Source organism: Pinus tabuliformis, chromosome 6, assembly GCF_031772625.1.
Source record: "Pinus tabuliformis cultivar Carrire ecotype Pingquan chromosome 6, CPIR1, whole genome shotgun sequence".
Classification (NCBI taxonomy): domain Eukaryota; kingdom Viridiplantae; phylum Streptophyta; class Pinopsida; order Pinales; family Pinaceae; genus Pinus; species Pinus tabuliformis.
Window position 1 is genome coordinate 326,331,644 of NC_142292.1, and position 14,832 is coordinate 326,346,475.

Sequence of the window (14,832 nt, forward strand, 5' to 3'; positions counted from 1 at the left end):
CTCCCAAAACGTCACCTTTAGGGCTTGAGCAACTATCATAAACCTAAATTACATTAGGCCGACCTTGACATTTCACGTGCAAGACCCAATCATAACTTCAAAAATTCATATCTCACTAAGGACAAGTTGGAATTCGATGATTCTCGAAGCGTTGGATTCTCTTTTATGCCCTCTATCATCTCATGCCATCACATGCCCAAAGTTCGCCATGGAAATTCCCCAAAACACGATTGGTGCAAAACTCCAAGCTTGGGTTCCAAGCCCACAAGTGACTCTTGTGGCATTTTTCCCTCCAATCCCCCAACCCTAGGGCTTGGAGTACCTCCCAAGCTACTCAAAAATCAACATTCCCTCTTAGTGAGGGAGTTACTTTCAAGACTAGGAAGTAACTCATCATAACCATCACTACTCGCAACATTTGCCCAACTCTTGGTGCTCATAATCGCAGCAATCCCTGTTCTGTGAACTACGCCTCTCGGAAGTGTCAATGTCACTGTTGGAAGCACCCTGCTTCTTCTTTTCCTGTAACGTCTTCCACTCTCTCCATGATTCCTTCTTAGCAGCTATAGGAGCACCCTTACTCCCCACTAACCATGCGCTCTTCTTGGACTGCAAAGTCTCCCTCTGAACCTGCAAGCTCCCTCTCGAACTCGACTCCCTCTGAGTCTCTGGAACCTGGACCTTCTTCTCGGGAACCTATACCTGCTCCTTTAAAGCCTGCACCTGCTTCTCAAGAACCTGCACGTGCTACACCTGCTTCTCATGATCCATAAGCTTTCCTGTTAGCCTATATAGACCATGCTCTCTAACTCCAAGCACGATACCAGCAGAGCTAGAGCATCTAGGCCTGAGTCTTGCCTACCCATCCTGGAACAAGACCTCAAACCCCTTCTTCTCAATCATCAAGACAAATATCACACAATATTTGAGTCTTGGTACAAACAGTACATCGTGGACCCGCATCACTTGTCCTGTCTCCATTCTGAATGGCACAACTCCCGATCCTTGGATCTCCTTCTGACTCTTGTCGCCCAACACCATGTGCAACTTTGAGTCCCATTTAGCTAGTCTCAAAACTTCCTATGACCCTGTCATATGTTTCATCGCACCATTGTCCACGTACCATCCATCCTCATCGATAGTACCCTGCAAGAAATGAGAGATCATAGCAAAGTCCTCCTCTAATCTCCTAATAAGATCATCTATCTCAGCAGAAGCGGCAACACCGAAAACCTGCTTTCCTTTCTTCTTCTCGTCATCTCCCTTCTTCGTCATCGGACATCTCGACGAAAAATGATCCATTTCCCCACAGTTGAAACACTTGACCTTACTCAAGCCCTTCTTCTGCTTACCCTTCATTCGCGCTGCAATTGCCACATCATCATCAAAAGTCTTCTTCTTTGGATGCAGATCCTCGTCTCACAACTCTTCCTGAATGAAGTCGTCCCACAGCCTATTCCAGTCTAGCAATTTCTCTCTGGCAACAATCCCTTTGATGAAGGGCTTCCATTCCTCGATGAACCCTTTCAAAGAAATCCTCACCATATCTCCATCTGAAATAGTCACACGAGTGACAACAAACTCATCTTTGACCTGAGACAATTTCATCAAATACAAAGTCATGCTTTCACCCTTTATCATCTTGGTGGACTTCAGCTTATCCTCCAATACCAATACTCGGTTCTCATTCTTATTCTGGAACAAATTCTGAAGAGCCATCCACATCCCATGTGCAGTGTTTTTCCCAGACAAATGAGGTATTAGGGAATCCTTCACACCATCAAAGATGATCAATCTCGCCCTCATATCCAAATCCTCGTACACTTCCAGCTCCTTCGGGTCAGTTAGCTTCTTGATGGCTTTCTCGGCGAACTCCTAGATACTGTTGACTTGCAAGACCAACTCTATCATTTCCTTCCATGGACTATAGTTGGACAAACCCTCCAAGTTGTCCTCATACTAGATACCAGCGTGCAACTCCAACATTGTCACCTACAATATGACCAACTCCCTCTTAAGTTGTACTTCGTTGTGCACAACTCTGATTCACTGACTTCCAAAGTAGCTTAGACGCATTGTGATACCATGTTGAATTTCCACGATCTTAGGTCTAGGTTAGAATCTTAGAACCCCTGACGCTACCAAACCAAGAATCTCAACAAGAACTACTTTGCACAGTGGAAAATATAAAGCAATAAATCACATAAGCACAAGTATACACAATTTTTATCAAAATATTGTACAACTGAATCTTCGTTATATTAAACCAAATCTGAATAATACAACAGTCTATGGTATACAAGATACAATAACAAACTTTCCTGCAACTTCTATGTCGTATCTTGTCTAGCCGGTCCTTTGCTCCCGTACTGCTTACTAGTTGCCCCTTAGTCCTTCAAAGGACAACACATCAAGACTCCAGAAGGGTTGCCACCTAACACTGTTGCAAATCACTTCTGTTGCATGTACACGGGCTCATCAATCTACTCTTTAGGCTGGCCACTTCCCGAGCTCCAATCTGCCAGGCTAGCAGTCACTCTAGTCCATCAAAGTGCTGCACTTCGGCACCAATCTTCATCTCTTCTTCGTCACTTCAAGATAGCTTGTCTAGGGCTAGTTTGGGTAGCCAACAAACTGCCCTCCACCAAATCAATGGCTCCCAATCTTCCACTACAATATCTGCTCCTATGAAGGCTCTTGATCACCAAATCAAGCCTCCAAATTGGCTCCCACAGGCTGCTAGAAAAACCGATCCAAAACTAGTAAAAAAAATTACCCAACACAAGACAAAACTCAGTCAAAACATCCCTTTTCACTGTTGTTCCAAACTGAAGTGAATTACTATGATAAGGCAGTCTGGTTAGGGCTTTCAACAACCACTTGTCAGCGCACCCAAGCACCTTTAATAGCCTCAACAACATAAACTTTGAAACGGGAACTGATACGATTACCCCTTTTTTTGAGGTAGCAAAAAAATCGACCAATTGTTATAAGTGTTTATTCATAATATATATATATATATATATATATATAGCATAGTTTTTGACACTTTAAATTTTTTTATGTACATTATTTTTTAGAATGTTAGTGATTTGCAGACTGATTTTAAAAAGTGTTGATTCTACATCAAGCCTTTTTTTTAGAAGGCTTATTTTTTGACTTTAAATTTTCTAATGTATTAAATGTGAATAATTATTTTATAAAATTAACAATTTTTGAAGTAGTCTTCTTCTTCATATTTTTTTGTTTTTATTTTAATTTTTTTTTGTAGTGAGATCTTTATTTTTTTGCACAGTTAAAGAAAAATGTCGATATTTTAAAGTTTCGATATTCTACATATTTATATATCGTTAATTAATTTTTCAATGCACATCAAATAATTGTCTCTAAAAAAAATAATTTTTAACAATGGACATAAATATAAACATTTTGAACATAAATATAACAAAAAAATTACACATTTCAATAATTTTTTGCTAGAAATGACATGTCAAAATCTCAATTTTTATAGGAAAAATTTAACAAAAAATGATTAAATAATAGTTTTTTTATGAATTTCAAGTCAAAAAATAATAATAATCCAAGTTTTTTCAAAAAATATGATTCACTTAAAAATTAAAGCGAAAATCACATAATACAGATATTGAACATATAACAACATTAACTGAATACTTATTCTTCTCATAAAATGTCAAAGTCAAAATATTACAAGTATAACTAATTGATAGTTACAAAAAATGAGTTTGATTTCCAAGCATAACTTAAATTTAATCAATAATATCACGTAATCCAAACTCTTCATCTTCTAGAGTTTCATCATTGTCTTCTTCCACAATATTTTCTGCTTCAATTTGCTTATTTTCCTCTTCTAATGGATCTTTGATGTCTGCGAATCTCTCAATGTATACCTTTTCAAGCATTCCATCTAATGGTGGTTGAGGGTCTTTTGCCTTTTTTGCCACACGTGATTCATTAAAATCCCCTTTCCTCAACCCAATTTCTCGCATTGCATCTGGAAGAAATTGAAGAGCATTAATTCTTTGTTGAATAAATTTGCACTGCACTGGGTCTTTTTCAATGGCAATGCAATTTCTTCCTTATTGTATGCAACATGCTAGTGTTGTACCTAATTATCAAGCACAAAAGAAATAATGAAGTAAATTAGTATAATCACATACAAATTAAGAAAGAAGATATTGAAATTCAATTTAATATAATAAAATTTATCTGAGCCTGAGAATAAATCCAGAACCCAATCTCTTTCATTTGAACATAAGTCTATAAGATAGTTAATCAATAATTGTGGTTTTTAATAAATGTTAATTATCTCTCATTTTGTTTCTTTATCTTCATATGTTAGTTTTTTTACAGCAACATCATAAACCAATACTTGGCTATGACTCTTTCCATCTACTCGATTAAGAAGCATAGACTTATAGCTATCATCTTTTGTCCAACTTTCAACATGGATGAATTCACAATCATCACTTATAATTGGTTGATCTTCATGGTTAATAAGATTTGACTTTTGCCCGTAACATGAAACAGTAAAAGTCCAGTTAACTTGTACATAAATGATTTTTTTAACATTAATCAAACATTCAATTTCAATGTTTTACCATGTAAGCTGCATCCTTGAGTTTGCTTTCCCCTTGAAGCTTGTCAATAACATTGTCAATTGTGTGTCTGAATAAAATGTCACAAATCTCCATAATGGTGATGATGTGACTTCTACAAATCCTGCAACCATTTTACTAAGAGCTTGATAAATATAAGGGTCACTATCTGTTTGGGATATTGAAACCATGGCGAATATCTGAAATAACTAGGGAATAATCCCTTTAAAGTATGAATTTAGCAATGTCTTCACAATCACCTTGTATTATTTGATATTGAATAATGTCAAGCCCATTCCAAATGAAATGAGTAAGAGTTGGATCAAGTTCAACATTACTAAGACATTTCTTTTTCAGTCTTTCGATCTTAATTTTTTCAATAAAGCTTCTGAAACTATCTGGTGTTCCATTTGCATCATTCTTCATCTTTAATAAAATAAACAAATATATGTATAAGTTATAAAATAAAAATAGTATACAGATGAATAAAAATGAATGTATAAATCAACATACCTTTTTAAATGCAAGATAAAAATCTTTTAGTGTTGATGTAGAACTTGAATCTAGGTAGTTGCGTACAACATCATCCCAACTATCTTCATTCAACAATTTAACCATTTGTTCTTGTATTTTCATGTAAACCTTGTGACTGAATAGATAAAGTAAAAAAAATTAATATAATGATATGTATAACAAATACTACCAACAACAATATGTTATATTTATAATAAAATTATAATCTAGAAATAAGTAAGAATGATTCAACAAACTTACTTTTGAAATTCCTCACACATTTCGTCCAATGATAATTACCCTGATTTCACACGAAATAATATTGTTCTGACAAGTTTTTCATCCTTCACTCATTGCAATGCTCTCCAAAGTGTGATAGTCATGTCTTCTGGAAGTTGTTTCATTTCAGGACCTGATTTACCGCTGCTACATATCAATGGTTTAGACTTTTTGACCGTCTGGTTTTTAATGCCAATGTTCTCCCACATGTTAAAAATCTCATTAATCAATTCCCATATGTGTTCAATTCTAGATGCCAACTGGAAAATGTTATCAATACCTCTGAATATATCAGAATGTACTTTGTCGGCTTTTGAATTGATTTTTTCCTCAATTTGATAGCCTATTTCCATACAACATTCGTTCCGAAATTCTAAACTAACATTTGTCTTATTCCCACCACATTTTTCTTCAAAGTCATTATGAATAAATCTAACCCTTTGGATGATAGTAACAGACCTTATCTCATTATCTGTATTATGATCCCATGCCTATAACTTTGCTTCTATATCTGATAAACTAGCATAAATGATACATTTCATTGTTTCAGAACGTAGGTTATTGGGACATTCCTCCACCAATTGCCTTTGAGCTTCTACAGAATGGTTTCCCCCCAAGCACATAATAATTGTATTTAGAACATTTTGTCTTATCAAATGCTTCTTTGTTGGGAACTTGAACTTGATCAACAAGAAGAATATAATCAACCACATGAGCATATGGATGTACCTATCAATGTCTTCAAGTTGTGAACATGCAGGTGGTGTGGCTTTCTAATTTGATATTTAAATTGTCTTCACTTGGCTTATAGATTTGCCTGACATTAAGCTTAAATGTACAACCACCCTCAATTAAGTTTGTCTGTCAAGTGATGTCGAGTGGCATTTTGTTTTGTTTTAATAATGTCTTCCTCTAAATTAGCTCCTGGTGTAATGATTTCCCTGCTTTCTTTTGAATTTTCACTAGAATCTTCACTATTGGCCTTCACTTTTTGAAAATGATCAACTTTTATTTTTTTCCTCCTATTTTCTTCTAGATAAGTAACATCCTCATCATCAACTAGAACAGAGATATTCTTGGGCATTTTTACTTTTGGGTTTTTATGGCTCTTCTCTTTTCTAACATCAATTCTAATCTCATCCTCAGTAATGGCAACATATTCTTCAGCTTCAGTTTCAACGTCCTCCTCTTCAAAAGTAACATGTCTAGCTTTGCTAGATTTATCCACTATAGGCATTCTTTGCTAATCCCTTTGGCGTAGTTTTGTAACATCATGAATTACTTTCGTTTGCTTATTTGCCATATCTTTTTCTAACCCTGAGTAGAAATTGCTGAGAACATTCATAATATCTTGATCTATAAAATAAATCTCCCAACATAATTGAAATATTTTCAATAAAATTATGTCAAAAAAATATTATTTGTCAATAAAAACTAAGTTATAAAAGATATAATGATACAGTTACAATAACCCAAAACACATCAATATAAATAACAATACTTACGATATCTTGTGCAATCTCATTTATGATTTGTTTACACATCTTTGTAGATTCATCTATCATGTCATACATTGACAATGCAAACTAATATCTAATCTTGTCATGTGACTTGGATGGTTTTGTAAATACATAAACAACTTCAGTATCCGGTATCAAACACATGTCTAGTACTTTTCCCAGCACCTTATAACTTCCACTATCATTGAGGATATCAAAATATAGATTTATCTGCAGATGTTGTTCGCCTTCTCTCTCTTTCACAAACCATATATGTTCTATGTGTTTCACTTCTTGTGATTTCTTGCAGTAGGAAACCAACTTCTTATCCTTTGAGGCACTTGATAGATTTCTAGTTATTAGCTCAGGTTTGGTTCGGTTCTCAAAAAATATTGTTGAACTGAACCAAACCTGAACTAATAACTACAAATCTATCAAGTGCCTCAAATGATAAGAAGTTGATTTCTTACTTGAAGAAATCACAAGAAATGAAGCATGCAGAACATATATGGTTTGTGAAAGAAAAGGCGAACAATATCTACAGATATATCTATATGTTAATATCCCTAACGATAGTGGAATTTATGAGATGTTGGGAAAAGTATTATACGTATGTTTGATACCAGTGACTCAAGTTGTTTATGTACTTACAAAACTGTCCAAGTCACATAACAAGATTAGATATCAGTTTGCATTGTCAATGTATGACATGATAGATGAATCTACAAAGATGTGTAAGCAAATCATAAATGAGATTGCACAAGATATCGTAAATATTTTTATTTATATTTATGTGTTTTGCGTTATTGTAACTATATGATTATATCTTTTATAACTTAGTTTTTATTGACATATGATATTTTGTTTGACAGAGTTTTATTGAAAATCTTTCAATTATGTTGGGAGACATTTATTTTATAGAGCAAGATATTATGAATGTTGTTAGCAATTTTTACTTAGAGTCAAAAGAAGATATGGCAAACAATCAAGAAAAAGTAATTCATGGTGCTACAAAACTACCTCCAAGGGATCAACAAAGAATGCCTATAGTAGAGAAATCAAGCAAAGCTAGACATGTTACTTTTGAAGAGGAAGTTGAAACTGAAGCTAAAAAATATGTTGTCATTACTGAAGATGAGATTAGAGTTGATGTTAAAAAGGAAAAAGAGCCATAAAATACCATAAGTAAAAATGTCCAAGAATGTCTCTGTTCTAGTTGATGATGAGGATGTTACTTATCTATAAGAAAAGAGGAGAAAGAAAATAAAAGTTAATAATTCTCAAAAAATGAAGGCAAATAGTGAAATCCTGGTGAAAATTCAAAAAAAAACAGGGAAATCAGGAGCTGATTTAAAGGATGACATTATTAAAACAAAACAAAATGTCATTCAACATCACTTGACAAAGAGAAACTTAATTAATGTCAGACAAATCTATAAGTCGAACAAAAGACAATTTCAATATCAAATTAGAAAGCCACACCACCTGCATATTCACAACTTGAAGACATTGATGAGATACAATCCATATGTGCATGTAGTTGATTATGTCCTACTCGTTGATCAAGTTCAAGTAACTAACAAAGAAGCATTTGATAAGTCAAAAGGTTTTGAATACAATTATTATGTGCTTGGGGGAAACCATCATGTAGAAGCTCAAAGGGAATTGATGGAGGAATATCCCAATAACCCACGTTTTGAAACAATGAAATGTATCATTTATGTTGGTTTATCGGATACAGAAGCAAAGTTATTGACATGGGATCATTATACAGATAATGAGTAGAGGATGTCTCTGACTTTCATCCAAAATGTTAGATTTATTCATAATGAATTTGAAGAAGAATGTAGTGGAAATAAAACAAAGGTTAGCCTAGAATTTTGGAATGAATGTTGTATGGAAATCGGCTATCAAATTGAGGAAAAATCAATTCAAAAGGCAACAAAGTACATTCTGATATATTCAGAGGTATTGATAACATATTCCAGTTGACATTTAGAACTAGAGAGATATGGGAATTGATTAATGAGATTTTTAGCATGTGGTAGAACATTGCCATTAAAACCCAGAAGGTCAAAAAGTCTAAACTATTCATATGTAGCAGCAGTAAATCAGATCCTGAAATGAAACAGCATCCAGAAGATATGACTATCACACCTTGGAGAGCATTACAAGGAGTGAATAATGAAAAACTTGTCAAAACAATATTATCTCATGTGAAGTCAGGGAAATTATCATTGGACGAAATGTGTGAGGAATTTCAAAAGTAAGTTTGTTGAATTATTTTTACTTATTTCTAGATTGTAATTTTCTTTTAAATATAACATATTGTTTTTTGTAGTATTTGTTATACATATCATTATATTAATTTTTTTATTTTATCTATTCAATTACAAGGTTTACATGAAAATACAAGAACAAATGGTTAAATTGTTGAATGAAAATAGTTGGGATGATGCTGTACGCAACTACACAGATTCAAGTTCTACATCAACACTAAAAGATTTTTATCTTGCATTTAAAAAAGTATGTTGATTTATATATTCATTTTTATTCATCTGTATACTATTTTTATTTTATAACTTATATATATATATATATATATATATATATATATATGTTTATTTTATTAATGATGAAGAAAGATGCAAATGGAGCACGAGATAATTTTAAAAGCTTTATTGAAAAAATTAAAATCAAAAGACTAAGAAAGCAGCATCTTAGTAAGGAGCACGAGATAGTTTCAAAAGCTTTATTGAAAAAATTAAGATCAAAAGACTAACAAAGCAGCGTCTTAGTAATGTTGAACTTGATCCAACTCTTACTCATTTCATTTGGAATGGGCTTGACACTATTCAATATCAAATAATATAAGGTGATTGTGAAGACATTTCTAAACTCATACCTAAAGGGGATTATTCCCTAATTATTGCAGATTTCCCCATGGTTTCAATATCCCAAACATTGACTATGATAGTGACCCTTATACTTATCAAGCTCTTAGTAAAGTGGTTGCAGAATTTGTAAAAGTCACATCATCACCATTATGGAGATTTGTAACATTTCATTCAAACACACAATTGACAATGTTATTGACAAGCTTCATGGGGAAAACAAATTCAAAGATGCAGCTTACGTGGTAAGACGTTGAAATTGTATGTTTGATAAATGTTTAAAAATCATGTATGTACAAATTAATTGAACGTTTACTATTTCATGTTACAAGCAAAAGTCAAATCTTATTAACCATGAAGATCAATCAATTATAAGTGATTGTGAGTTCATCTATGTTGAAAGTTGGAAAAAAGATGATAGCTATAAGTTTATGCTTCTTAAACGGGTAGATGGAAAGAATCATAGTGAAGTATTGGTTTATGATGTTGTAAAAAAACTAACATAGATAAAGAAGCAAAAGGAGAGATAGTTAAAATTTATCAAAACAACAATCATTGATTAACTATCTTATACACTTATGTTCAAATCAAAGAAATTGGGTTTTGGATTTATTCTGAGGTTTAGGAAGTTTTAATATATAAAATTGAATTTCAATATTTTCTTTCTTAATTTATATGTGATTATACTAATTTATTTCATTATTTCTTTTGTGCTTGATAATTAGATACAACACTAGCATGTTGCCTACAAAAAGAAAGAAATTGCATTGCCATTGAAAAAGACGCAGTACAGTGCAAATTTATTCAGCAAAGAATTAATGCTCTTCAATTCTTCAAGATGCAATGCAAGGAATTGGGTTGAGGAAAGGGGATTTTAATGAATCACGTGTGGCAAAAATGACAAAAGAACCTTAACCACCATTAGATGGAATGATTGGAAAGGCATACATTGGGAGATTCTCAAACATCAAAGATCCATCAAAAAAGGAAAATGAGCAAAATGAAGCAGAAAATATTGTGAAAGAAGACAATGATGATACTCTAGAAGATGAAGAGTTTGGATTAAGTGATATTATTGATTAAATTTAAGTGATGCTTGGAAATCAAGCTCATTTTTTGTAATTATTAATTAGTTATACTTGTAATGTTTTGACATTGACATTTTATGAGAAGAATAAGTATTCAGTTAATGTTGTTATATGTTCAATATTTGTATTATGTGATTTTCACTTTAATTTTTAAATGAATCATTATTTTTTGAAAAAAAATTGTAATTACTATTATTTTTGACATGATATTAATAAAAAAACTATTATTTAACCATTTTTGTTAAATTTTTGTTACAAAAATTGAAATTTTGACATGTCATTTCTAGCAAAAAAATTATCAAAATGTGTAATTTTGTTGTTATATTTATGTTCAAATTGTTTATTTTTATGTCAATTGTTAAAAATTATTGTTTTTTTAGAAACAATTATTTGATGTACAATGAAAAATTAATTAACGATATCTAAATATGTAGAATATTGAAACTTTAAGATATCAACATTTTTCTTTAACTATGTAAAAAAATAAAAATCTCACTACAAAAAAAAAAAAATTAAAAGAAAAACAAAAAATATGAAGAAAAAGACTACTTAAAAATTTGTTAAATTTAGAAAATAATTATTCTCATTTAATACATTAGAAAATTTAAAGTCAAAAAATAAGCCTTCTACAAATAGGGCCTGATGCAAAATCAACACTTTTTAAAATTAGCCTGCAAATCACTAACATTCTAAAAAATAATGTACATAAGAAAAAATTAAAGTGTCAAAAGCTATGCTACAAAAAATATATATGTATTTTAAATCATCACTTTTCAAAATTGGTTGAATTTTTTAAACTACCTCAAAAAAACGAGTAGTCGTATCAGTTCCCGTTTCAAAGTTTACATTGTTGAGGTTGTTAAGGGTGCTTGGGTGGGCTAACAAATGGCTGTTGGAAGCCCTAACCAAACTGCCTCATCACAGCGATTCACTTCAGTTTGGAACAGCAGTCAAAAGGGATGTTTTGACTGAGTTTTCTCTTGTGTTGGGTCATTGTTTTGACTAGTTTTGGATCAGTTTTTCTAGCAGCCTGTGGGACCCAATTTGCAGGCTTGATTTGGTGATCAAGAGCCTTCATAGGAGCAGATTTTGCAGTGGAAGTGTTGATGGTGTTGGACCCGCCAACATGTCAGGAGATCTCCCCAGTAAAAAGTCCTAACCAGACATCAAACCGTTTGGTGTAGGAGTCCCAACAGTGGGTCATATGGTATCGCCTTAACCACGGTTTTGCACAGAGGCAAGTAAGATGTCCCTGTTGGTAGCAAGGGTGTGACATATGCATTAAGTCAATGAAGGTGCATGAGCGGTTCTAACACGAAGGGTGAGGTGAGTGCACCCCTTGGAAACCTGTGAAAGCACGGAGTTAAGAAGGCAACACACAAGCAAAGATGCATCACAACATGGAAGGCAAGTAAGTTGGCAATCCAAAGTGATGGTTAAACCAACAGCACATATCAGTGAGATTTAAACATACATATACAGAAAATAGCTACACATGCATGCGTAAGCAAACAAATACATATATCATTTAGAGTAAACAAGATAGTTGAAATACAATACGACATATGCATGAAACGTGTTGGCTCTATTATATTAAGAAGTGTAAGTTACAGTCATACAATACAACCATGACCAACCACTAGTTCTGACAGCGGAACATTACTCATTGCCGTCTGCTCCTCCAAAGAGATACACTAGCTCTGCACAGTGGAGAAGCCAAGGCTCGTTACAATGTTGTCCAAGCTCTCTCTAAGATACTCCTATCGGAAGCTTGGCTGACCAAAAGCCTCTACAATGAGTTATGAGAGACTATATATAGTAAAGGGTGGGGTGGCCCTTGACATTCCCCTTTGTGACAGCTCATCTACCCTCATGACTCTTCATCTACTCTATGATTGTTACATCCAACTATCGACACTTGAACTTCCACTTGACAAGACATTACATACAATCTGCACGTGTACCCATGTTAGACAATATAGGCTTGAGCAAGCCATGCAAGACATCACTATGACTCGAACAACTGTGGGAAGACCAATTCTTCGACATCCTCACGGTAGTCGACAATAGCTAACTGATGCCAAGCTCGGTAGTCCGCGATGGTGTCCGTGTACTCTAAGGTGACACCTTTCTGGAAACGAACTCTTGTCTCCATAGCATCCGGGTACACTGCTTGGGCTCCTTTGTCCAACTTGGCTGATAGCATGCGCATCATTGTCTTGAGTGCGGCCGGACCAACGACATACCAATGTGGAAAAAGTCCCAAAAAAATCGGGATTTATTCCTAAAAATGCGATTTTTTGGGCTAAACGATTATATCGGCAGACTTTTTGACGATTTTTTAAAAAACGAAAAAAACGCGATATAATCGAATTAATCCCAATTTAATCAGGAGTCGATTGAAAAAATCGTTTGCATTATAAAATTTATGGCCACGGGCATAAAAAGCCGGAAATCGTTCATTTTAATTTTTCACTGTGTTTTGGCTTGTTGCGGAATCCGCGCTGTGGAGAATCGAGGGTTTCAACTTTCAAGTTTTCGATGTGCATTTGCAAGTTGCAACATTGCCATTGCATTAAGAGTCAAGACTCAAGAGGAGCCCGCAAGCCTCAAGGTATGCTCAGAGCCTCAGACTATACGCTGTTAAAAGTTACGTATATTATGATTAATATATAATATATATTTCATATTACATATATGGCTATGCGCATTGCGGCCCTGCGGACAGCGGAAAGCCATGGCCCATTATCCAAGTAACAAATTATATGTATTGTGTATATTATATAACTGTTCAGTGTTCACTGTTCAGTGTTAGCAACTTATGACCATTGTAAGATACAGTGATACCCTCCTGGAGATATATTAAATACCCAATAAATTTTCCAAAGTTTTGTGTACTCTGTCTCAAACTCCAGAGAACTTTCATCGAACAGTTTGAGTGAGGTAGGTTGTAGGTATGTTTTTGTTTGTTTGCTAAAAGAGATACATATGTTTTTGTTTATTTTCTCAAAGAGATACATACACAGAATAAAAGTTATGCCAATAAGCTCAACCCAGAAATGCATATATAGTTATATTAAGTTATTAACTCAGAAATATATTGTTTACAATCCAATCTCCCACTGTGAAAGAACAATCTGATTATAATCATCCAATCTAATAACTCAGAACAGATATTACAATGCATAAATATGGAACTTAACAACTCTCCACTGCATAAGTAATTTGTCTCTTTCAAAGCACAGTCAACGTTCTCACTGCATAAGTAATTTGTCTCTTTCATGGCATAACAAAATTTATTTATAATCATTCATCTGTGCTTAGCTTGATGAGAAAATTCACCAACAACAAAGAGTTGGTGCGGCCTGCCATTACACGATTTGCCACTACTTTCATATCTCTTCGGTCTCTGTTGAATTCTATGTGGAAGGTGAAGAGTATGTATCTCTCAGCGGATTGGCGTTCTTTATCTATTAGCCGCAAACCGAAGGGAGAGGGCATATGCAGACTAGTTTCATATGATCAGAGCTTTTGGGCAGGAGTAGAGGAGATGTGTGCCATTTCAGAACCTTTGGTAAAGTTTCTTCGGTTGGTTGATGGAGAGAAGCCCGCAATGGGCTACTTGTATGAGGCCATGGATAGGGCCAAAGAAGCCATCCGTGCTTATTATGCAGATAAGGGAGACGAGGGGTTAGAGAAACAACAGGTCATATGGAGAGTGATTGATCAGCGATGGAACAATACCCTCCATCGCCCCATTCATGCTACAGGTGTCTACCTCAACCCTGCATTTTCTTATGCTTGTGGTTTCAGATTTGATGCCGAGGTGATGGATGGATTCTTCACTTGTGTCGAGAGAATGGTGTCATCTGAGCAAGAACGTGAGGAGATTTCTAAAGAAATGGAGGTCTATAGGATGGGAGGTGGCACATTTGGTTTTAAC

General features: G+C 34.1%; 1 protein-coding gene across 1 annotated transcript in view; it reads right to left on the reverse strand.

The window, feature by feature from the left end:
- Nucleotides 1-3,529: 3,529 nt before the first annotated feature.
- The window catches only part of LOC149258620 (uncharacterized), a 104,772-nt gene continuing 93,469 nt past the window's right edge, over nt 3,530-14,832 (reverse strand). Inside the window, exons 3-6 of the mRNA XM_089415602.1 lie at nt 5,130-5,265; nt 4,877-5,042; nt 4,620-4,740; nt 3,530-4,126 (exon numbers count right to left, since the gene is read on the reverse strand). Coding sequence (XP_089271728.1) covers nt 4,075-4,126; nt 4,620-4,740; nt 4,877-5,042; nt 5,130-5,265 — 475 coding nt within the window. The 3' untranslated portion in view covers nt 3,530-4,074. The remainder of the gene's footprint in view (nt 4,127-4,619; nt 4,741-4,876; nt 5,043-5,129; nt 5,266-14,832) is intronic.